At 38.5% G+C, this 25,412-nt stretch overlaps 1 protein-coding gene across 1 annotated transcript; it reads left to right on the top strand.

Moving 5' to 3' along the window:
* On the top strand, window positions 1-21,526 carry peli2 (pellino E3 ubiquitin protein ligase family member 2). The gene is made up of 6 exons (XM_039666723.2): window positions 1-329; window positions 8,096-8,225; window positions 15,094-15,195; window positions 16,959-17,156; window positions 17,416-17,604; window positions 20,344-21,526. Exons 1-6 carry the CDS (start codon window positions 253-255, stop codon window positions 20,932-20,934), a joined length of 1,287 nt encoding a protein of 428 aa, XP_039522657.1. The 5' UTR covers window positions 1-252; the 3' UTR covers window positions 20,935-21,526.
* The last annotated feature ends 3,886 nt before the right edge of the window (window positions 21,527-25,412 follow it).

The raw sequence follows: 25,412 nt of genomic DNA, 5'->3' as shown, positions 1-25,412 counted from the left end.
AGCGGATGGAAGCATTAAGTTATTCGCTGTTCTCATGATGAAATGTCTCCGAGACGCAAGGCTTTAATTTTAAAATTTCTGTCGGATGTACGATTTCATTGATTATTTTTTCTCGGAAAAGTACAACGCAAGATTGGGAGCAGGTAAATGGGTAATATGGCAGTTAGGAGCGTCCTTTGAAGTCTTTTCCCGTTTCGTCGCTGGATTGATCGTGTCATTTAGTGAGGGGCGCTGTGTTGTTTGAAAAGCCTCATGTTTTCAACGGGTCAAGAGGAGCACTGTGCGCCCACCAAAGAGCCAGTGAAGTACGGCGAACTGGTGGTTTTGGGGTGAGTCCATACGCGCATTTTTTCCCCTTACAATGTGTTCAATATTGACGAGTTCACCCGACTTTAGCTGTATTATTTGCTGTTTCCAAGTTACATACTTTCACTTGCCGTATATACTCTCAACAGGGCTCTTCAGAAACTCTTTTGAGCCGCTATTTAGTGGATAACTGCTTTTTAGAGAGTACGGAAATAGTTTGTTTACACACTTGATATTGGTGTGCAGTGCGCGAGACCTCCCAGCTCTTAAAATTCACGCGCTCACGTTACTGCACAAATGAAACACGTGCGGTCTAGCGAGCGCTGTCTGTAAGCTCACGGGAGCCAGATAAATAAACACATTTAGGCTATTATTATTATTTTTTATACACTAAAGCCGCCATCTAAAGTGATACTGTCGATGATCTAGAAATTCAATTATTGACTGGTGCGCATTTTACTCCATCGTGGATGGTTTGGCTGGGAGTTGGTTTAATCCCAGCCACTTTGTAGCCCCAGTGTTCGGATCTTGATGGGACTTTCTCATGGTGCTCGTTCATCATCTGTACGGGAAGTCATAACAAGATGAAGGGCGGTGGAGGAATTCGGAAGCAGCCCACTAAAGTTATTGGTCCCCCCTCCTTGTCTGTGACTGAGCAAAGAGCCTGTCTCTGTTTTACAATACTCCCTCCTAGCTCTGCTGGGTTGTAAATCACAAATGCTCAGTGATCTTCTAGACTAGAGCTTCAAACCATTCCTGGAGCACTGCATATGATGGATGTCTGCATCATTTGTTCATTAGAAGATGCTCTGTGTGTTGATCTGGATGCGTCACAAAAGATATTCAAGGCAGGTGGACTATAACAGATTTTGTGGGTGGTGTAACTGAAAAGGGATTTTAAACCAATACCTAAAGTTTACTGTATCATTTAATATGCAAATTTCTAAGGCCTCTAAATTAAAAACACAATCTCAACTTCGCTGAAAAACCTGTTGTACACAATGGTTGATGCTTTATATTTTGGGAAGTAAAACATCTTTTAGTATTATTTTATGGTCGTGTTATTTTAGGTTGTGGTTCACCTTTACTTTTGCTTTGAAATCTTTAGGTTTTTTATAAACTAAATGTAAGAATAACTTTATTTTGTTAGCTATATTTCAAGATGTGAACACATACTGGACTGAAGCGACTTAGATTTACTTGATACTGCACTTTTTATGGAATTAAAAAAAAATTGGTTATTAAATGACATGAAATTTGTGTACATCTCTCAATCATTTGCCCCTTATAATAAAAACAAGCAGAGTTTTGATCTTAAAACTAAGCATTTATATTAATATTTCTCAATCTTGCGTCCCTGTTTTCTTGAACTACGTCTTGAACGCAAGTACAGAGGACGCATGAAAGCACCTGGATGTGTTCTTGATATCGGGAATGCATCGAATGAAGACTTGAGAGAATCAAACCGTTAGAAATCCCAGAAGCCTCTGCGGTTGGAGGCCTGTGATTACTTAAAGGGTTCGTTCACCCCAAAATAAAATTGTCATCAATTACTCACCCTCATGTCATTCCTTTCCCATAAGACTTTCTTTCATCTTTCATCAAATGAAGATCTTTTGATGAAATCTGAGAGCTTTCTGTTCCTCCATTGACCGCAACACAACTACCACTTTAACGCTTCAAAAAGTTAATCAAGAGATCGTTAAACTAATACAGCGGCTTAGTCCAAAATCTTCTAGAGACACGGTCATTTTTATATGATGAATGAACCGATTGAATTTAGGCTTTTTTTTTATTCACATAAACATTCATCAACTCGCACATCAGTTGTGGTGAACAGAAGTTCAAGCATGTTCACTTGAAGTGTGAGAACCAACCAATGAGGTTCATCCTTGTTACGCAGTTCGGTTGAGATTCTGTTTGTCCGCCGATAAGCGTTTATGTGAATTAAAGCCTAAATTAAATATTTCCCTGTCTATGGAGGGACCAAAATCAGTTTTCATTTTTCAGTTTTTTGGGTGAACTATATCTTAAAGAGATTGCCGATGCAAGCTATGCGTGATGGCTCGTGAAAATAAACATATGTCTGTTTTGCTTTTAATGAAGTGACCTAAAGAAAGCCTGCAGTATTTTTATAGGTATATTAAAAAGAACCTTAACTTGACAAAACCATAGGTAACATTAAACATAATGATTTTTACAACTACAAACGGAAAAATTATATAAAACAGAATAAAAAGAAATAATGGCTTTAATAATGTGAAAGAAATGTTTCAATAGGTTAACATTTGTGACGTTATTGTGCATACCTATAATATGCTGGTCATATCAACTCTCACCAAGATGCGTCCTTCAGAGTTCATTCTTTCAAGATAACCTGGCAAGTTTTCCACAAGAACGCAAGACCGTTCTTGGAATTAAGAAACGGCCATAAAGGGACAACTGAACTGATATTTAGACCGTTGGCATTTTACGCAAGTAGTCTGCTATACTGTTATATTGATCTCCTTGGTTTAACTTTACATTATAAGTTATCAGAATTTCATCTTACATTTTGGCCATGCAAACATCAGCAACTACTCAAATTGCACATTTTTACTCCGTTTGGGCCTCAAATTAGGTGACCCCCCCCCCCCTTCATAGTCTCACTTTATTATTCTATATGAGCCCTAAAAGCCTGATGTATCAAATGATATTCAACAAAAACAATTTATTTTAGAGGTTTAAACATTTTCTCTGAAGGTTCAATATACTGATCCATTAAAGCACATTGTTTTTGGATTAGAGCAATGAGACTTTATGCACCTAATAGTGGTTTTTGATTTGAGTAAATTAAGAAGGCCTGTGGTTATTAATCTTACTTGAAGCGAGTTTCATGTTTTGTTTTCAATCATGGTTTCACATCCTAATGGTTGTCGGAGTCTTTATGCAACTTGCGTTTTTAAAAAAACGCACAGCAGCTTTAAAATTCACATTATGCAACTTTTGTAGAACAAAATAAAAAGGGTCTTTTCAAGCATTACATTTAATGAGAGAGCCTAATTCTCAGTGTGCTACTACAGTTTTTATTTCTCTTTCATGCAGAATATAATTTCCTAGTTAAATATAACCCTGACATGACTGCTTTTATCATGAGAATAATATGCCCTTCAAGTGGAGTTGGAAATATCATAATTGCGACTAGTTCTGAGTATGTGAATGACTAGGTGAATAAACTCTGAATTCTTCATGATATTATTTTCATGTTTCCAACATTAGAAGAGGCATGTTGATTTAAATATAATATAATATAATTTATCAGTAATCTATAGGCTATATAGAGATCAATGAGTGGATAGCAAGTCTGTAGTGAATACAAATTTTTTGACTTTCACAGTTTGCTTTTTAACTTTTACTTTTTAAATCATTTGACATTAGGATATAAATGAATAATTTTCTTAATTAAATCAGATGATGTTTTTGTTCAATTATTATATAATTATTATTTTTTCCTTAATGCTGCTTCCTTTTTATGTTTCCAACTTGAATGGATGACATATCGTCGTAATAACAAATGCCCAACTCAAGGCAGCATGATTTCAGTATCTTATAAAAGATAACACATCTTATGACTTAAATCGCATGTAACTGTAAATGTTAATCCGTATAATTTTGTGGTTGAGTGGTTTTTGTATTTTATATGTAAAGTGAACAATCTTACACAAGAGCACAAAATGAAACCAATGTTATGGTGAAACATTTTCTGTTCTTGGAGTGTTTGTTTGATTCATAGGATTTGAAACCACCTGTGAATGAACCAAACAGACCTATTGTAGCATATATTCCTTAAAAAAGACATCAACCTACCACCTTTCTGCTGGCCTGATTCATTGGGCTTGGCTGGCATTGGCTGCTGGCACACACAGAGCAGAGGCTGAAAGAGGGTATTATTGATCGGGGCAAAGGCAGATCTGAGCCTCCAGTCCTCCCCTCTCTGTTCATTGTTCTCATTAGACTGACTGAGCTGTTTGAGAAGGCGAAAATGCACCTTTTGTAATGTTGTCTTTCCTCTGTGACTGATAGCTGTGAGGAGATAGATCTCGCTGACTCTAAAATTTCTGCCAACTCACCGAGAGAGCATTACAATCACTATCATTCAAACTCTGACATCTGAAAGGAAGACATGATCAACCTAATGATCTCGGATGTACTGTAAAGGTCTCCCTGATTAATGCAATTAAAAGGAATTTAATTTAACATGTTGATAACAAATGATACACTTGGTGTGCAAAGATTTGTTTTATGCGGTTGCTTGTCTAACAGCACAGTATCATTTTCAAAACTTTAAGGCTACGTCCACATTAATCCGGATACATTTGAAAACGGGGTTTCCGTTTAAAAACGCCCTCCGTCCACACTAGCGTTTTCAGGCGTTTTCCTACGTTTCAGTGTGGATGAGAAACTTCGAAATTCACTTTACTGCGCATGCGTGAAACTTCACAAAAGCTCACTGAGATGATACAGATGGGAAAATAAATAATAAAATTATCACACAACAGGATAATTTTATTTAACAAAACATCTCACCATCACTGAAAATATCTCACCATCACTGAATGCGTCCAGGTCGCATTCAGTCACCATGTGTTTGGTCTAAAACGGAACTGCTCTCCTGTTTTGCCGCAGGACAGCAAATGTAAGTATCTGTCATCTTTGCAGTACTGTGCTATGAAGAATAGCACATAGAAAGTAACATATTTTAGCAATAGTGTAAAAATGAATAACATAACAGGCACAATACCGATAAACATGAATATCTATTGGTACTACATGGATCACATGACTAAACTTACGTCATCGTTTTGAAATAACTCCGGTTTCACTGTCCACACTACAACGCGAAAACGGCGTTTTCAAATTTATCCACTTTGGAGAGCGTTTTCCAAACGATACGTTTTTGTTGACTTAAAACGGTGTCTCAGTGTGGACAGAAGGCCAAAACGGAGAGAAAAATATACGTTTTCAAATGAAAACGTATTAGTGTGGACATGGCCTAAGTTTTCACGCTCCCAAAACACTGTGTAAAAAACGGTGTCATAATGGTTCACGATATTTCGGCCACCGATATAATATCGGCCGATATGGTCCATTTGCTGAAGGTGGCAAAAAAACTCAGTTTAACTCTGCCTTTGGTGAGGGAGCAACGATGTCATCTGTCTGGTCGTTGACATGAAGAGTGTCTGAAGAGGATCCTTCCTCGCTATGTGTTTTCTATACAGGGATATCGACATCGGTAAATATCGGTATCGGCCATAAAACAGCAGTATTAATATCGGTTTTCAGTATTGGCCACAATTTTCATGTCAGTGCATCACTGCAGTATCATGGTAAGGGCCGTTCACAAAAAACAGGTTTTTCCATTCACCGCGCTGCTTTTTCTTTGTAAACTTGCGCTTAGATAAACATGTTTGAGAGTCTTGCACATTACAAGCGTTTTGAAAATGTGGGGCTTAAGTTAGTTTAACTTTATAAAGAAAATGCATCTCAATACTTGGCTTTTTTTTCCCTTTTCAACTGCTCGTGTTCTGAGTGAATGGCTCCTAACACCGTCAACACTGAAAGCAAATTATTTAATTAATTTCTTTCATTCCACTGCGGCTGCTAAGTAAGTAAGACAGCGCAAAAATGACCAAAGTGCTGTACAATGAATAATTAAAAAGACAAAATAAAAGAAAATAAAAACACATGGAATTAATAGTCATAAAACATGAATAAAAAGAAAACCTTCAATATCAGGGCACACAACACAGAAATACAAAGAACAAACAGGAGTGCCAGGTTCGGGAACAAGGAAGGCCATGGAATAAAAATGAGCTTGAAATACAGCAATGGAGGGGGCGGAGCTAATATAGAATAGAATAGAAGGACGAGTTTGATCATTGCGCTTAAGTTTCTTCATCTTTTGCAGTGTCTCGTGCGTAACACTCAATTCTAAAATCCGCCGCTCAAGTTAAAAGAAGTTCAACTTTAAATTGTTTTTGCAACAACCAAGCCTTTTTGTGTAAAGAATTCCCCCCTTATTTTCCCACACCTGACCTGTTATTGTGTCATCATCCATTTCAGATAAACGCATCCTTAAATGGACATCAAACTGTGATGGGCCACTTTTCATTCTGCTAGACATCATGCTGTCTCCATCTGAAAGCTGAAGTAGCTGCTTTGCATTTGTGTATAATGGCACCTTCTAAGGGTACTGGTTACAGACTGACTCCCAAGGCACCATCATGTCTAATGATCTAGAACAAATTCAAATGAGCTTTAGTCACAAGCAAGTATTTAATGGCTATTTCTTGCTAAAACTGAAGTCATACTTTGACTAGTTTTAACTGAGATGCCATTTTTCCACGAACTGCTCACACATAATCTTGGAGAGAAGAATGCGTCTTTGAAATCTGGCCAGATAAAGACATCTCAGTAGAGAGGATGTTACATATTTATTGGATTCAGACATGCCTTGATACTTTCTCAAATTGTGTAACATGTCTAGTGATAAGCATCAACAGTACAGGATGTTGAGGCCTCTTGTAAGTGCGTGCTGACATCATGCACACTGACTGTAGACAGATCGTAGATTAGCATTTTACTCTGAATCCTTGTTCTCATAAATGCTGTATGAAAAGGTCCAGGAAAATCTTATGGAGCAGAACAAAAACCTGACTGAATGACATTAGGAGCTGGACTCTATGGGAAGAAGTCTTTGTATTGACAGCTTTTAGTCTATGGTGTTCACACATTTCTCCTCTCTATGAATACGTGACAATTACATGTTAAGAGTTTGCAAGTAACTTCATGAGAACTACACATGCTGTTAGACCAGAACATTTAAATAATTTAAATTAATAATAATCGATTAAATTCAAGGGCTCTATTTGACTACAACTTAAATAGTGGCTCAATTTAAAGCTGATGTAACGAAATGGCATAACATCACTATGAAATGGCAGCTCTATGAATGGTGTGTAATGCCTTTTCTCTCCAAATGAAGTCCTGTTTTGCTCATTAATTTATTACAGCACAAGTTGTTTCTACTGGCAGCATAGCGTTCATGCATCTCAGACCTCATTTAATCTTAGTCTAGAAAAGAGTGAAAGAACTGTTTTATTTGCATTCACATTGTACATGGACCATGCATGCAGTATTCCTGTTTTCTTTATTTATTAATTTTTTGTTGGAGAATTGAGGAAGACATTTGAGCTTCTAACTTTCTCGTTTTAACTGTGGTGAAATGCTGCACTCTTCTAATTTTTATGAAGTGGTGTCATTTTATTAGATTTGTATCATACCTTGTCCTTGTGGGTAAAAACATTTAAAATTTTGCTATTTTGAAGACACAATGCTCGTTTTAAGCGAGCCGTGCCTCTTTGAACACCACCGGAGATGAAGTTTGGGTGGGCGAACCTCTGAGGTTGCAGGAATCACTGTATCACGAGCTCCTCGTGAGCTGAGTATGTGTAGCGTCATCACTCTTAAAAGCACATGATGTATACTGTCTAATATGCATTCATTTAATTGCGGTTGGATCATCGTTCAGGGATATGCAGCGCGTTTTGAATGACTGGCATTCCAGTTCATATGTAATGTGTGTGGTTTTCCGGATTCTGTTGGTCTGCTCATGTGGCAGGATCTGTAGAGCCGTGAAGCACCATTTTCATGATCTGGAAAATGATATTCTGTGTTTGACTCCTTAAAGTGGTATTTTTCTAGTTCCTCATATGGCGTTATCTAATTTTTTTTTTCTTTCCTTAAACAGGTACAATGGTACACTTCCCAATGGAGACAGAGGGCGAAGGAAAAGCCGGTTTGCCCTTTACAAGAGAGCCAAAGCTAACGGTGTCAAACCCAGCACTGTACACATCCTTAACACACCACAAGCCAGCAAGGTAATCGCATATCAGCCTTAACTTGTGAAACCTTGTCATCTGTGAGGGTTTTTTTTTCTTTCTTTGCGTAGTAAAATAAAACCTGTAGCTGTACTGCCTTTTTTTGCCAAATAATTTTGCCAGAGAAATACCATAACCAAGTTTAGTGTGTTGCTCTTCCCTCATATTTAATCATTTAAAAAAATATATATATACATTTATTTTCCTCCTATTTTTGATGGTTTATGTGAACTTGTAGGATCATTAAAAACAAATAACCCCTCCGGACATCACTTTTGGCTACTGGTTTCATACAGACATCACATCTGGTTTAAGAAATGCTTTTTTGTGGGGCATTAAATAATGGCGCAAATACCAGTAAATTGACTAGCGCAAACCTTAGTAAATCACCTTGCATGATTAATTTAAATACTTTCCTTGCTTAAATTTGGTCTGAAAAGGCAAACTCCTATAAATGCATATGCAATATGGTCAGCTGAAAAATTCACCCTTTCCACGTCTTTTCAGCGCCAATTTTTCACTGCGTGTCTCTAGTAAATCCTTACAGTAATTCTTTAATGCCAAAAGAGGGTTTTGCGCTGGTGCAAGCTGTTAGTAAATCTGGCCCTTAGAATTGACACACTTAAGACTCAAATTTTATTCAGAGCGGCTGAATATATATATATATATATATATATATATATATATATGGACCCAGAAATGGATTCTTACTGAGAGCTAACTTGAATGAGCCCGAGGTCATTGTGGGGATGGAGAACATCTGGATACCTGAGTATTGGGGTCCTACCTTCACTCTTCATCCCGATTACCAGCAAACAAAAAGTACTTTTAATACCTGAACTTTATTGAGCTTCTAGAAAGGAAAACACTGAAACTTTTCTCACAGTGCATATTCTGTGCAATGAAGCCTGTGATTGTCTGTCTTTTGTATTTCGCTTCAACCATGAAACCAAATGCAATTTGATATGGTTTTGTTTGTGTGTATTCGGCACATAAAAGTGCCATTGTGCATATCCATTCTGAAGTATTTAGATTCATCGAAGATTGAGATTTGATGCAACCCCCTCCTATAATATACTATTATAAATAATCTGACATTAATGGCACAACCAAATGCTTTGCCCTTTTGAAGGTGTTGCCTTTCAGTTTATATTTTACAGCAAGGGTGTGTCAACTCATTTTAGATTGTGGGCCATGGAAAAAGGTTAGCTTAGGGGCTGATTTGTGTTTGTTAAACCATGCTGTACCCATGCAAGCGCATGACCAACACTTGATTCTGGATTTGACAAGCTCCAGAAGAGCGTCTTTATGAGATAGCAATACATGGAATTTGAAATGAGTTCTTTCACAAGACTTTCCAACTCCACATAGCAGAGATAAGTTGTAGAGTATGTTGGATTATTGCCCAGTTGTGAAGCTGTGCAATGCAGTGTTTAGTTAAGAAGGATTGTGACTTTTAGTTTCTCCAACATATTTAACCCCACCTTTAAATGGTTGCTACTGGGACATTCTTCAGAGATTTACAGGGAACATTTACTAAACATGGGTGGGGTTGAGTTGTTCACTGTCATTCAGAGCAGCCACTACCAATAAACAAATCTTGGAGCTGATACTTGGCCATCTCCAGATGTTATCGTGAAATGCATGGAGCTAGATCAGAGTAATGCTGGGCGGGAAACCGGTTCATACTGAATTTTCGTTATTATATTATTTTTAATATACCGCCATACCGATGCGTTTAATTACTCAATGTTTCAGACGGACCCTTTACAATATTGCACTAAGCAGCGAGGTGAGGGTAAACAGCAGTGCTCTGGTGTTACGTTACAGGCAAGATGGATGCTGCAGAACTAGTAAAACATGACTTTTTTTTTTTTTTTGCTGTAATGTTGCTCTTGAAAACATGAAAAATGTCTGCAAAGCACAAAGTCTGTCATTTCTATACTTCTAATATTCATTATATTTGTAAGCACTGTTTCTGAACTCCCTGAAATGCCTCGATTCTAGTCTTGAGTTTTCTTCTGGGAATGTATAAGTCACAATATTACTCGGGTTAAATAATCCAGCCCAAAATATAGTTTATATTGTATATGGTATTTATTGAGATGCATGTGTTGAAACTCGTGGTTATGGTAAGAGGCGTGACATTTCTTAACTCACTCGAAGTGGTTGACCTATCACACTCTGAAGTCCGAACGAAGTCTTTCGCATTTAAAGCAGGTGATTCTGTTGTCACTGGTGATTGTCGTTTGAACCTTTCTGGATCCGCCATCTAATTGATGTTTAATTACATCAAGTGCTGTGAGAAAAGGCTACAAATCTCCACCTCCAAAGCCAAGACTGTGTACAGATGTGACATAATGACGCAAACTCATGCTTGAATCTCCCGCGGAAATACACCAGTACCACTGAATTTAAAAACATTACTACCAGTTTTTGAATCGAGCTAAGACAAGCAGATAGTTTTGAACACTGGCTGGTTATGTATTTTCTCAAATATGTATTTTGGATCATTTTTAACCCCAAAAAATAACAGACTGCAGCTTTAAACATGAAAAACCATGTCACTGTCTCAATTCATCAGAAGTACAACTTAATTTTCTACTATACAGTAGCTCTCCATCTGTCCTCGACAGTCTGTACCGGAAAAGATGTCCACATGAAAATTTTCCAAATGTTGCATTGTAGAGCCATGTTTAGATACAGATACAGATAGCTTTATTAATCCCAGAAGGGCAATTCAGTTTCTTCAGTACACCGTCTATACATACAACCATACACACAGACATAGCATGTAGTGTAAAACCAGGCTAAACATGATAGTGACCAAGTACAGTATAAAAAAAGGAAACATCAAAAGTTCAAAATCCATAGTTCCTAAAGTGCATAGTGCCAAAAAACAAAACAAAACAAAAACATTATTCATAATGATCTTCCATAACGGTTGGTCTTTGCAGGGGGCTGCAAGTAACGCCGACCTGATGGCATAAGAACAAATTCATCCCCCAGAATATGATGTTGATTTACAAGGCTTTTAGTTACTTTTAAATGGTCTTTTTGCTGTAATTTAAAAAAAGAACAAGAAGAATGTGATATATTTGTGATGTTTGTTTTACACACAGACCCAGGCTCCGTAATTAAAGTCCCATGAACACAAGGAATGTTTTCTTCTCGCCATGAAACTCGCTGGCATGCGGTAGTTTTGGGGATGTTTTGTTGCTGTTGGCCGCTTATTATCCGTCCGCGGTGCCTCGTCAGAGCTGAAAATATCCCAGCGCACAGTCATCTGTGAATCACGCTGTTCTTTGGGGTCACAGCGCTCTGAGGTGGAAGGCCTTCCATGCCTTCAGGCATCGGTCTGAAAGGGTTAACTAAAAAAACGGCCAGTTCTCCAGCAGTGACACAAGTGCAGCTGCATCATTGTAATGTTAAAGTTGAACAAAGAACAGGCTCTGTGATTACTCAGTGCACCAGCGAACTCCTTTCAGATAATGGGTCACAAAATGTCACTAAACTATTCCAGGAACAATATGTGATTGTTCACGGATGTCTTGGAGGTTTGTTTCAGAGGTTAGAGTTGTTGCCACTTGCATTGTGGGCTGTCCAGTGCTGATGGAGGGTACAGTCGAATTGGATCCTCTTTTCTTGAGGTTGGTGGCCACAGCATCTCATCTCATGTGTTTACAACAAGCCTCGCGAGGCCCAAGCTGCTCCGGCGTCTCACAGATGGAGCTGCTTCAAATCCCTGTTGCCCAACGGGTGCGGCTCCACTCGCTCTATTGTTTGGGGTGTTTTTGTAGCTTTTGTGGCCCACTGTAAAACAGCAGTGGGGGATGGATAGCTGGATGGACCCCCTGTTGTGACCTGGCAGTGAGCATGGAGAGCTGCCTAATGTTTCACCCTCAAGCCTCTTTGTTCCACTTTACTATGGGCACAAATGTGCCATCAACAACAATAACGGCCCAAATTTTAAACTGGAACCCGGTCATACAAGCCAAACTATGAGTCCCGTCACAACTTAATTGGTAGAGCTTTGGTCTAAGGCTGGGTGGGTTAGATAAAAATTAACAATATCCTGACATTTTCCCTTTTGACAATGCTCAGCATGTCTGTAAACTCGTGTGTTTGTTCTGAAATGGCTAAAAAGGCAAGTTGTCTTAGATTCCATAATTGTGATCAGACGACTAACTACCACAGCCAGTTATATTAAACTATAAATGCAAATAAAACTAATGATATTTAATTTTGTGTTTATGCACAAGTTCTGGCAAGCCATTTTCTAGCTGCTTAGTATATATAATTAGATGATAAATGCATCATTTGTCACTTAATGCGTACTAGAGCCCGACTGATAAAGGATTTTGAAGGCCGATACCGATACAAATATTTTTGGGTTCTAAAACCGATACAAATATTTTTGGGTTCTAAAATCCGATATATCGGCCGATATTTTTATTATTTTTTATTTATTAAATATTGTTGGATTTCACACACGTGTAAAAGAAAAGCTAACTTTTCTGCACAAGATGCGTTTGATCCTTTTTCTCTATGTCTAAGTGTTCACTCCTCGCAAGTATTATTAAAGTACTAAAGTTTATTTCATCAAATGTGCTTGCTGTTAGGAATAACAGTTTGGAAAATGTAAATATGTGCAGCCCTTTCAATTCATAACATTTACTATGCACTGGGTAAAGTATGATTACATGCAAAGCATTTTATATGCTTATTGCTAGGGTTGGGTATCGAGAATCAAGTATCGATTGGAATCGGGACTAACTTTTTGTTTTTCCCGGAATCGTTCAAAAGTTAAAATTTCGATTCCTAGTTTCGATATTCACAGTCCGCCGAGCGGAAGAAGAAACCGCTGAACAACACCAACGAAGAAGCGTCTACCGGAAGTGTTGGCATAACCACGCGAGTTGAACATGAGTACCTTACGTCGGCGATCCAAAGTGTGGCTTCACTTTTCTAAAAATAACGAAATCTCGGCAAAATTTGTGACAAAAGGAGTATTTTTACAGAAGGAGTATTTCCTTCAGAAAGGCCGTTGGTTAGCAAGGTTAGCTAAACTTTGACCCTGCCTTTTAAAAGAATCGGAATCGAGAATCGTTAGGAACCGGAATCGAAACAAGGAATCGGAATCGGAATCAGAATCGTTCAAATTCAAACGATACCCAACCCTACTTATTGCTTAAATGTGACTACATTGATTTAAAAGTTCATTAAGGAACTGAATTTGCAAAACTCTAAAATATCTGCCTTAACTCCTATACTTGTGAGTTGTGAGAAACGAGTAAAAGAGTGAGCACAAAATTGCACTTTTTTAAAAAAAATGTTTTTATTAAAGTTGCATAAAGCACATTTACATGACTTCAATTTTAATGTTTAACTTGCTTCACAAAATCAATTTGAATTGAGCACTTTTTTTTTTTTTTTTTTTTTAGGATTAGAAAATATACAGACTCAGCCAGCATCCCTACTTAGTCTGGGATATTTCTGGGCATGTGTGAGGCGTGAAAATTTGGCTTTTAGTATGCATATGTGAACTGCTTATGACCTCCAGTGTTATTGAGAACAGTGTTATGCACACTCACACACTCCTGGGCTTGGCATATGAGTGGACAGTGAGTTTTAAAAACAGTAATGCATTAAATAGTGTTGTACAGAAACAAACCACCTTCCTCTCTTCGCTGTGTTTTTCCATTGTTGCATAGTGTAGTAACCATGACCCAGTTTCCACTCCCTTTTGAGCACACGTGATGGAGATGTGGGTAATTTGGAAATCACAGATTAGAGGAGAGAAAGGGTGAATCAGGAAGCGAGAAATAATCATGCTGGGAAATTGGCTGTTTAAACACTGGTTTGTCTCAAACCACCAGAATAATGTTTACAGTTTACACACACTCTGCTTTGAAGTGAACTCAATTCAGATCATGCATGCATATCTGTGATGGCTAATTTTCTTACTTCAAGTTGAAATGATAGAGTAGATCTCAAACCATACTTTTTAATTTTGTTAGTCATGTGGTGCTTGCCTCTTCTTACACTCTTGACTTGAATAATGTATGATTTATTTATAACAAGCTGCATATGACAGCTGTCTTAGTAATGAATGTTTGATGGGGTGTGTTTCACATACACACTCAAAATCTACATGCTCGTTACAGTGGTGTTTTGGACCAACTTTAGTATTTTAACCTTTTTAAAATGTTTAAAGTTATTAATAGTGCTGCTTGCTAAACTTTTCACATTTCTGTTTTTGAGGGTAAAGGGCATACAGAGGGATCATGTGAGGCCATAGCAAACATTATTGCAAACTTCCCTTTTGCTCGACATGCATCAAAAAGATCCATAGCAGGTTTTCATAACTGTCACTTTCTCATTAAAGGGATACTCCACTTTTTTTTGGAAATAGGCTTATTTTACCACTCCCCCAGAGTTAAACAGTCTGGTTTTACCGTTTTCGAATCCATTCAGCCGATTTTCTGATATTTAGAAGAATATCAGTAACCAGACAGTTTCTTCCATATACTATGGAAGTCAATGAGACCAGAAACTGTCTGGTTACCGATATTCTTCTAAATATAAAAAAATTGTCTGAATACATTGGAAAATGGTAAAACCCAACTGTTCAACTCTGGGGGCGTGGTAAAATGAGCTTATTTCCAAAAAAAGTGGAGTATCCCTTTAACTATATTTGAAGCTGTAAAGGTTTTAAAGTTAAAGGTTTGAACAATGCAGTGAAATACAAACTACATTTTCAGAAAGTGCAAAAACTAAGACCCGTTCTCTGTGTGCCACTGTATTAGCTGAGCAGGAAACTCTTCCTGACACTGACAGACGCTTTTGTTGTGTTGTGTTGTGACAGGCAGTGAACTGTAAGGGCCAGCACAGCATCTCCTACACGCTGTCCAGAAACCAGACGGTGGTGGTGGAGTACAGCCATGACAAAGACACAGACATGTTCCAGGTACTGTTCTGCAAAAACACCTTGAAATGTCTCCTTCACTGTTCAGTGTCTGCCTGTTGACTAATCTGTTGCGCCAACTTTAATATATCTGACCTCCACCAAAGCTAATCGAGATCTGGGATATGGGACACGGTTATATCAGTTCCCCAAGACACGTGCTCGGATACAGGGTTGTGTGTGTGTGTGTTTTTTTTGGTGTCTGGTCTGCGCATGAGGGATAGTCATGTAGATTGCTGAAAATGAAAAAGGAGGAAAAGCGAAAACGGGAACCAGGGACAAAACAGAAACTCTATAAAAAGGAAATAAAGTGGAGACCGTTGCATCTTTATTTTAGTACAAGTATTTATAAACAGGATTTAGTGCAATAAGCACCTCTCTATTCTTGGGAATTTCCATCCCACTTTTAAAACTAAAATAAGCTCTTCAAACAAGCCCTGGCACATGCATGACTGTTTTCCATCTTGTTTACTGTCGAGACAAAATCGCGTAGGGACAATTGTCGCTCGGCTCAAAACCATACAAAACAAATTCTGGAACAGACACACCTGGGGATTTACAGAATCTTCAGCTGAAATGTGGGTATTTTCAGTTCAAAAGGGACCATTTTTTGTAACAATGTATGAGTCTTTGACTATTTTAAAAAGATGCTGTACTTAAGAACTTTCTGTTCCTCTCATAATCCTGAAAGTTAAAAAAAAATGTCGGTTTCCACAAAAATATTAAGTAGCATGACTATTTCTAGCTCTGTTTAGAAATGTTTCATACGCATCAAATCAGCAAATTAGAATGATCATGTGACATTGTTCCCGTCTTCATTCACCTTTGCCATCTAGTGTTGTCACGATACCAAAATGATTGTTTCGATACCAAGTCAAGTATTGCGATTTCGATACTTTTCCTGAAAAGGAAAGTATTTCTTACAAGGCGTTTCAAATGCACCTCTTTTGCATAGGTCTGGGCTTGCAAATTATTTATGCTATCTATGAAAGTTGGGGGGAAAGTTGTACACCTGCCATCACAGGTAAAAGTTACTCTTAATATAGAAAATTTAGCTTTTTTTTTCACTGTATTTTTGATCAAATAAATGCAAGAGATGATCAAAAACTTTACTGCTCAAAAGTTTGGTGGTGTTAATTATAATTATTAATAATATAATACAATTGGTTCTGTCATGACCTAAGCTGCGTTTCCACTGCAGGAACTTTCCCCAGGAACTAGGAACTTTGGGGTGGTCCTCGGTGTGTTTACACCGCAGGAACCCGGGTCTAATTCCGGGTAAAAATTTCCCACCAGAAAGTCCCTGCTGGCAAGGTGGTACTTTCACATTTCGGGAACTTTCGAGGTGGGACTTGTGCGCTGAACATGCTGATTGGTTCTTACCACTTGTTCTTTCTGCCCGATGGCGCGTGTTCGTCCCATCCATCTCACTGTCAATGTCCGCTATAGCTGATAACAAACGTCTACTTTTATATCTAGCATTACAAACCTTCTGAATACGCTTTGGGTGCTCATCTCTTTTCTGCCGTTTTGTTAATTACCTCGTTAGTAAACCAATCGCACACAAAAGCAGCAAAGCTTGAATCTCCTCCATACAAAACTCAAAAAGCAAGCGGTCTGGGGCAAAAAAAAAGTTCTTATGAAAAAAGTTAGTTCCTGGTAATCGCGGTGGAAACGCGGCTCTAGAATATAATTAATCAGGCAATTGTTTGTAATGAGAACGTATTTTAAGTTGTAGAAACTTGAATTCTTCTTTTGTGTCTTAGATCGGACGATCGACGGAGGGCCCTATTGACTTTGTGGTGACCGACACGGTGTCAGGTGGAGGGGAGGGTGAGGAAACACCCATCACTCAAAGCACCATCTCCCGCTTCGCCTGCCGGGTGGTGTGTGAACGTAACCCGCCATACACGGCGCGCATCTACGCTGCAGGCTTTGATTCTTCCAAGAATATATTTCTCGGAGTAAGTGTGTTTTCTTGCCTGGTCTTGAAATGGAATTGTCTGTGGGATGCATTTCTCATCGGCGATACAAGAAGCTTAATTAAGCTCTTATTTATAATGTGCTGTCTGGGGAAGTATCCACTTCTGCTGATCCAGTGGAACTGATCTAAACTTACCTGGTAAATATAGGTGTGTTAGACTAACTGGAGTGACTCACCCATGTGTAAACTGAGCGCACACATTTTTTGTTCATGTATAGTAATTAAGTCTCTCTCTGTAGGAGAAAGCAGCCAAATGGAAGAATCCAGATGGTCACATGGACGGTCTGACAACCAATGGTGTGCTAGTCATGCACCCACGGGGCGGGTTCACAGAGGAGTCCAAGCCTGGTGTGTGGAGGGAGATATCAGTGTGTGGAGATGTTTACACACTGAGAGAAACGCGGTCTGCCCAAACACGAGGCAAACTGGTTAGTGCGTCAGCTGCATCTGCTCAATTTAGTGTACAATGAAGCCAGTCACCTTCATTTGTCAGTTCACCCACCATTTGTTTTTAAATTTGAGTTTGGATTTTTCTAAAAATGTCATCTGAAGAAAGTCAAACATTTTGAACGACATGAGGGCGAGTAAATAATTTAAATTAAGTGGGGTATTCCTTTAAATTTGAGTTTGAATTTATAAGGCATGCCCCACTTAAAAATGTAAATGGTCTTATTTATTTGCCTCATGCCTTTCCAGATGTTTGACTTTCTTCAGATGAGATTTTTAGAAAAATCCAAACTCAAATTTAAAGGAATACCCCACTTAAAAGTGTGAATTCCCTCATTTACTAATTACTAATCATCATGCCTTCCCCGATGTTTATGGACTCAGAGATGGATTATAGCTCATTAAATGATGAGAATATCCTTAAGCAATCATGTGGACATGATTATCTAAACTGCAGATCAAGATTAGTCAGGAAGTTAATTGACTCTCGTTGAGGTTCCTGACTATAAAGTTGGGGCGCTACTAGTGTAGCAGGGAGGACTCTAGGAATGAGAGGTGGACTGGTTCAAATCATGTTACGGATGACCCCTAAGCTGAGTATTCAAGAGGTCACTATCACCATACCCTGACTAGGACACTCTAGCTCATTTTCATTCAGACCATGTTTGTTTGGCTGCGTTTAGAAATTCATAGTTATGTGCTATATTTGAATTTTGGGGTAAAAGATGGTGTTTTTTTTAAATGGAGTGTAAAAATGTTTGTTGATTTTTAGAGCCATGCTATAAAAGCCAAACAGTATGTTGTGAGTATTTGAACCTCTAGCTCCTCCTAGAGCACAAATATGGTTCTGCACTCTTTCATTTTTACCGTTCCGCCAATTTCAATACCACAACAAAGTGTGTTGCTAATGAACACACTACTAAAGGTAACTGACACACATCTGTGAGGTTTGATTTATTGAGAAATAAGGAAAACTGAAACAAAATACAAGCAATATAAACTGTGCATTACTTTATACTCTCAGTAAAGACCTAATAAATAATCAGGTATCTGATTCAGAAATTGAAAAACATCTATTCATCCATCAAACCGCTCGCCTTCTGTCAGGTCGTGAGAATGCTGCTGTGAATACCTATGCAAAATTTATTGTCTCCAATTGACCAATGCTGCATGTCTTTGAGTTGTGGAGAAAACCGGAGCATCAAGAGGAAACCCAGTGGACACTGGGAGAATATGGATGTTCACTTTCCACTGACGTGGTTCGGGTGTGGGTTCGAGGTCTGACCCAATTCTCGAGCCGTTCGGTGTGTTTCTGTTGCATGAAAAAGGGGTTAAGCGCCAGAGGATCGATTCAACTCTGGCCCAAAAAACTTGCTGGTCTTGAACTGAGCTGGGTTGAGAAATGTTGACACCGTCTATGACGGCCTCGTGGAGAAATGCAGTGTTGAACTTGCACTACATTGCTCCTTATGTCTAAATATATAAAACGGTGCGCGAGTGACTAAATCAGAATCATGTAACCATTTGGCTTCAAGTCTGTGGAAACAGGCTCCAGTTTGCCTGACCAAATATTGTCCGTCGTAAAACCAGCTGCTTAAGAACGTGCTCTGGCACACATTAATTTATCATACACACTTACTAGAGTTATGATTTTAAAGCCTAACAGTGTATTTGATTACGGACTACGTATTCAAACACAACTGGGTGCGTGCTGCTGACTATTACAAACCGTAGGCTCAACTATAACCTGTATTCAAATTTGCTGACCAGCTCAATAGGAAAAACAATTCTAAAAATGTCTTTTTGCCCTTCAGGTATTCTTGTTGTAAGGCAAACTGGGTTCAAAGGTCAAGACAGACATGAGAACTAGCATTTGTGTCTCGGAGCAGTTAAAGGAGTAGTTCACTTTTCAAAAAAACTTTTGCTGATAATTTACTCACCCCCATGTCATCCAAGATGTCCATGTCTTTCTTTCTTCAGTCGAAAAGAAATTAAGGTTTTTGATGAAAACATTCCAGGATTTTCTCCATATAATGGACTACTGGTAAACAAACGGTTCAACGTCCAAAAGACGTTTTCAGTGGAAACTGCAAACTGTTCAAACAAAGGGCTTTAAACGACACCAGACGATGAATAAGGGTCTTATCAAGCAAAACAATCGCTCATTTAAAAAAACAAGTTATTATAAGCTCAAATGCTCGCCTTGCTCTGTACTGTGATGCGCGTTCGTGACTCTCCTGTTCGAACTCGTTCATCAAAATGAAAATCTTTTTCCAGAGTCAATTCGTTCATTTCGTTTGTTGAATGAACCAAATGACACGAAAAAAGATTCGTTCATTTTGATAAACGAGTTCTTTTGGACTTTGAACCATTTGGTGCCCAGTAAAGTGCATTATACTGAGAAAAATCCTGGAATGTTTTCATCAAAAACCTTAATTTCTTTTCGACTGAGGAAAGAAAGACATGGACATCTTGGATGACATGCGGGTGAGTAAATTATCAGCAAAAGTTTTTTTTTTTTTTTTTTTTTTTAATAAGTGAACCACTCCTTTAACCAGTTAGACTTCTGTAATCTGAACATCTACAACCTTAGGTTGGACTCCCAGCTGAGACGGGTGCTCTGGTTTCCTCTCGACTACATAGGACAAGCGTTTTTGGAAAATGGATGGAATGCTTGTAATGAATGCATTGCTCAGATGTTTGCTTTATGCGCCGCTCAGGTGGAGAGTGAGAGTAACGTACTGCAGGATGGCTCTCTAGTTGACCTCTGCGGAGCCACGCTGCTCTGGCGCACAGCCGACGGCCTTTTCCACACCCCCACTCAGAAGCACCTGGAGGCCTTACGGCAGGAGCTGAACGCAGCCCGGCCTCAGTGCCCCGTGGGCCTCAACACCCTGGCCTTTCCCAGCATGCAACGCTGCAGCCGCGCCCTGTCCAGCGGACCCACCCAGGAGGACAAACAGCCCTGGGTCTACCTTGCCTGTGGCCACGTTCACGGCTACCACGACTGGGGCCACCGTTCCGAACGGGACGCCAATGCTCAAAGAGAGTGTCCCATGTGCAGAACCGTGGGCCCCTACGTACCACTCTGGCTTGGATGCGAACCGGCCTTTTACGTAGATACTGGCGCACCGACGTACGCCTTTGTGCCTTGCGGTCACGTGTGCTCTGAAAAGTCAGCCCGATATTGGGCGGAGATTCCTTTACCGCACGGCACCCATGCTTTCCATGCGGCCTGCCCCTTTTGTGCCACCCAACTCAATCTGATGCAAAAGTGGGCCAAGCTGATCTTTCAGGGGCCTGTAGACTGACCGCACAGAGGAGGTTATAATGAACTGGCGGGCAGTGGAGTATGTAATCGAAGAGGAATCCAGTATGCTGAAGGACAGTTGGTGTAAGGGCTGTGAAGCTGCCTTTGAAACGCGTATGCAGGCGAATGACAGGAGTGATTTTCTGACTGTTATTTTGTCTACCGGCCCACAAGATGTCAGTTCACACCACATCACTCAGGAGATTTAATACATTTCTATATAGGACACTTGGCTTTAGAGACTCTAGGTGCTTCGTTTGGTTCTCGGTGATCCTGATCCTCGGTTGCTTTAATGATCTATCCGGTGATGTCCAAAGAACTTGATTTTCTGGTTCTAGTGTGTCGAGTTGGGACTAAACTGTGCAGGATGGCCGGAAAACCATGAGCAGGATCCATTATTTTAAGTAATTCAATGAGGTCAGAGGTCAGAATCCCGTTTCCCAAATTCCACTGAGGGCTTCTATGAGGATGTACTTGTTGGAGTAGTGTTTTGGGAACTGCAATACTAAAATAGTGGTTTCCAAAGATTAATTTTTAAAAAAAAGGTGATTTTTCTGTTTTGTTTGTTTGTTTTATTTGATCCTTTACATGAAGAGCTACCAAAATAACACTCCTAAAGGATCTGCCAAGTGGAATTGGAGTGACTTGTCGTCTGTGATCTCAAGTATTTGGAAACTAACACATTTTTCTTTATTTTTGTCTCAGCTGTCGAAGATTTTAAGCTTTGGCGTAAAGGTATTTTTATTCATTCTGGGCTAACCGGTGACAAAATTAACAAAGGATGTTGCCAAATATTTTTAACAGATAGTTTAACTAAAATTATAGTTCCTTAAAGGGCGTTCCAAATATATATTTTGGTACTTTCCACATGTTGATGTCGCTGTACAATCAAAGCAGATGTGAAACCTGTGGACTATAATTCTGCAATCACCATACTGGCTTTTCTCAAACGTGGAAACTGATTGGATTGAGATGGAAAACAATGACGTACAGGAGACAGTGATCGCTTGGTAACTATTTCTCTTTGTTCAAAATTGATCCCATTTCAACTGTTTTATAAGCTTGTTATGAGATTAAAATGACTTATTCTACTATTTTCCTAAAATTTATACTGAGATGGTTTCTTATGCCTAAAGACATTTTTACAGGGGTGTCAAGAAGCTTATTTTAGGCACACTGAAGGGGTATTTTTTTTAACTCTTGCCTTTTTACTCACTGAAAAGTATTTTACTACACACAAGCCCTTGTACAGTTTGTTTGTTTTAAAAAAAAGATACTAATATATTTATTCAGGTATGTACTTTACTGTGTGGTAGGTGTCTGTATGAATGTATCGGCTTGATCAACATTCATTGACGTGTGTGTGGGTGTGCTGTGTTCACACTCAGCCTGTGAACAGACACTAGTCAGATATTCTTTGATTGACGCTCAAATTTTCTGGTCTTGCTTGATTTTTGCAAAATAACACATGATTCCTACCACACTCAGTTACTTTCAACCCAATATGAACACTGTAAAATCACCATCTTGAAATGTTTGGTTGTCTCTATATATTTGTTTGGATTACAGGCAGTTGTTATAATGTGATATACATGCATTTAGAGGGATGTTTTCTTGAAACATATCATTGTGAAATCAAAAGCAGAATGAACTGGCAATGGGGAGTGTATTTACTCGAGCAAAGCTACTGTTTGTTAATGATGCTGATATGACTATTCCATCATGTAGCATTAACTAAAGTAAAGCCAAACATGTTTTTCTGTTTAAAATGTCAAAGGATTGTGAAACTTTTTGTCATTTCAAATTCCAAGGACAATTCATGTGTAAAGTTCAGCAAAATTAGGCACAATAAACCATTACACAACAGAGCTTTAGTGTTTTAATTTCTGTGTTAAAGGTTATTACACTTGAACAGTGTGATTAGAAACATTTAGAAACATTTCATACACTGAGGCATATGGCCATTTTTAATGATTTTGTTTAATTGGGTTTTAGTTGCAGAAAAAAAGTAGTTTGTGTAATTTTGGTTGTCTTTGCATCATCACACTATGGTATGCTTGAAAAGCATGTTTAAATAAAGGACATTTCTCTATCAAAGAACAGTTTTAGTGTTTTCAAGTAAAAGCGAACAACTTTCCATGCATTTTAGCTCTTCGTTTACATGACAAGTGTTTTGGGAACCTAAAAATACAGACTTTTGAAAACGATACCATTGTGGTTGTCGTCTCCAGGAAGGGGCAGGCCAGATAAATACAGAAATATAAAAAAAGCAGGATGAACACAATAGTGTTCCTGCAACTGACGCATCGTCTAGACATGTATGTATTGGGAACTGTCACTTTCACTATGTCTGAGTTATATGTTAATTCAAAGAAGAGAATCATTTTTAAATGAACAAGGTGTAGTCAGATCATGATATAGGCTTCTTTTTCTCTTGTTTGAACTATGCAACATGTTGAAATATTTCAAACTAGCATTGTGTGATGACCATTGTTTAGAGCACTTTCACATTGATTTCAGACCCATAAAGAGCATCTTTGTGCTTCCTCCTCCTCGTCTCATTCTTCAGTTGCTCTTGCATTACATCATCAATCCCATTATAAAGTTAAACAATTTAGCTGAAATCAAAATGAACTTTTTGAAGATAACGCTCTAAAGATCGGCTGCTAAAAACAAAAATGATTAGCGATGTGATATTGAGATATGAAAATGTTAAGATTAAAGAAATGCTAACAGAATTTCCGTTTTTGAAGTTACTGTATGTAATTATTACTCACAGCCGCAAGAGGGTGCTGTTATATTAACTAAACTGGAAAAATCACACTAGCGTCTTATTGTGAGCTAGGCCTAGAAACATGAATGCATTTAACAATATATAACATTACATTTCTATTTAGTGCAACAATTATGTATTACTTTTTACTGCAAGGTTAAAAAGCCATTTTTAACAAGTTAAATGCAACTATTTTGTTCATGAAAATACATCGAATTTGTGAAGCGAACAGTGTCAAACCATTTTGATTGTAATAATCTTTAATTGTGCAAAACGAGTGGAATAAAAGGCACCATTTTAAAACGCATAGGTCCGGTATCACAGACAAGGCTTAGATTAGGCCTTAGTTCATTTAAGACATTTAAATTGATCTTACTGGTGTGCATCGTGAAACAGAACAATCGCACTGATATATATAAGATATGTCAGTGCAAGTTGCTTTCAGTTAAAACAGCTCAAACATGCACTTTAGTCTAAGAAACTGAACTTTTACTGACATTTAATGGATTTTTTCTTTTTAAAAAATGCATGTTTCGGTTTAAAACTCACTACGCATTTGAAAAAATGGGCTTCGAATAATGGCAAGCGCATTATCCATCAAACAGTGATGACATATTCGTCCCTTTCAGACGCGCTCTCTCTGCAAAATAAGGGCATATAAAAGGATTTCGATTTTCAGCACGCCATTTAGCCGCTTTGAAAGGGAAGATCAGTGGGATGCCATGACTGCTAATTAACATTTCCTCCTGTAGATGCGGGAGAGATGGGAAGCGTCTCGTCCCACTCCACACTGACAGTCATCGTAGTAAAGGTGACAGGGAGCTCGTCGGGAAATCTCGGCTTGGCTTGCCCTCATTTAAGAGGGTTTATTAAAAATGACATAACGTCTGCATTGGTGATGAAGCTTACGGCTTGTCTTTTGTGCTTCCTGTGAAATTTTATTTTGTAACGTGCTAAAATACTCAAGTGTGATGTAATGTTATACGCCTGGATAGGCCACCTCACTAAACAAGTCATGTCACAACACTGTTAATAAGTGCACCTGTCCATATTCTGGCATTATTACCAATTGGATATTAATTACGGCTAAGATACCTTTCAATTTCTCTTATGAGATCTGTGTGTCCATTAAAACTGCTCGAGATGTAGTAGCTATGGAAGCGTTAGCGAGGGCATATCGCATCAGATAGAGGATGTGTGTTTAGGTCTCCTGCAGGACGCCTGCCAGCACACACACACTCAACTGTTGAAGTATCAAAGCTGCAGAAAATCAAGACATGACGCCCGGTCAAGATACTGACTGACACATGGAGACCTTCAGAACGGGGATCAAGCTTTCAGAACAAACACATAGCCTACAATGTATGTGAACGCTGCTGACGATCATCTTAATTATCTTCCATTTCAATTATGTGTACAAGTAACAAGAACACAGTAAAATTAGATAGAGATTTAAATGAGTTTTAAAAGAGATATGATGTTTATGCATTGCGAACACACAAGAAATGCCTTTTGGCTACAACTGTCCAAGAAAAAAGCCGAATTAAAAGGAATTAAATCGATAATAATACAAATGTATAGCCTAATATAGGCTACTAGAACTTAATAATCTCATATTATTATTGTTTTGAAAAAAAAAAAAAAACTGCTGCACTGCTTATAATACGACCAATGAAGTCATAAAAACATGAAATGATGTCATAGAG

Source organism: Pimephales promelas, chromosome 15 (genome assembly GCF_988280905.1).
Source record: "Pimephales promelas chromosome 15, fPimPro1.hap1.1, whole genome shotgun sequence".
Classification (NCBI taxonomy): Eukaryota; Metazoa; Chordata; class Actinopteri; order Cypriniformes; family Leuciscidae; genus Pimephales; species Pimephales promelas.
This window is presented reverse-complemented; position numbering and strand designations above follow the sequence as displayed.

Bases quoted from the DNA above. Each gene is read 5' to 3' on its own strand.
- peli2 (XM_039666723.2), top strand. From the start codon at position 253: ATGTTTTCAACGGGTCAAGAGGAGCACTGTGCGCCCACCAAAGAGCCA. The intron at 15,196-16,958 runs GTACTGTTCTGC...TTTGTGTCTTAG, and splicing joins AAGACACAGACATGTTCCAG to ATCGGACGATCGACGGAGGG. The intron at 17,157-17,415 runs GTAAGTGTGTTT...CTCTCTCTGTAG, and splicing joins CCAAGAATATATTTCTCGGA to GAGAAAGCAGCCAAATGGAA.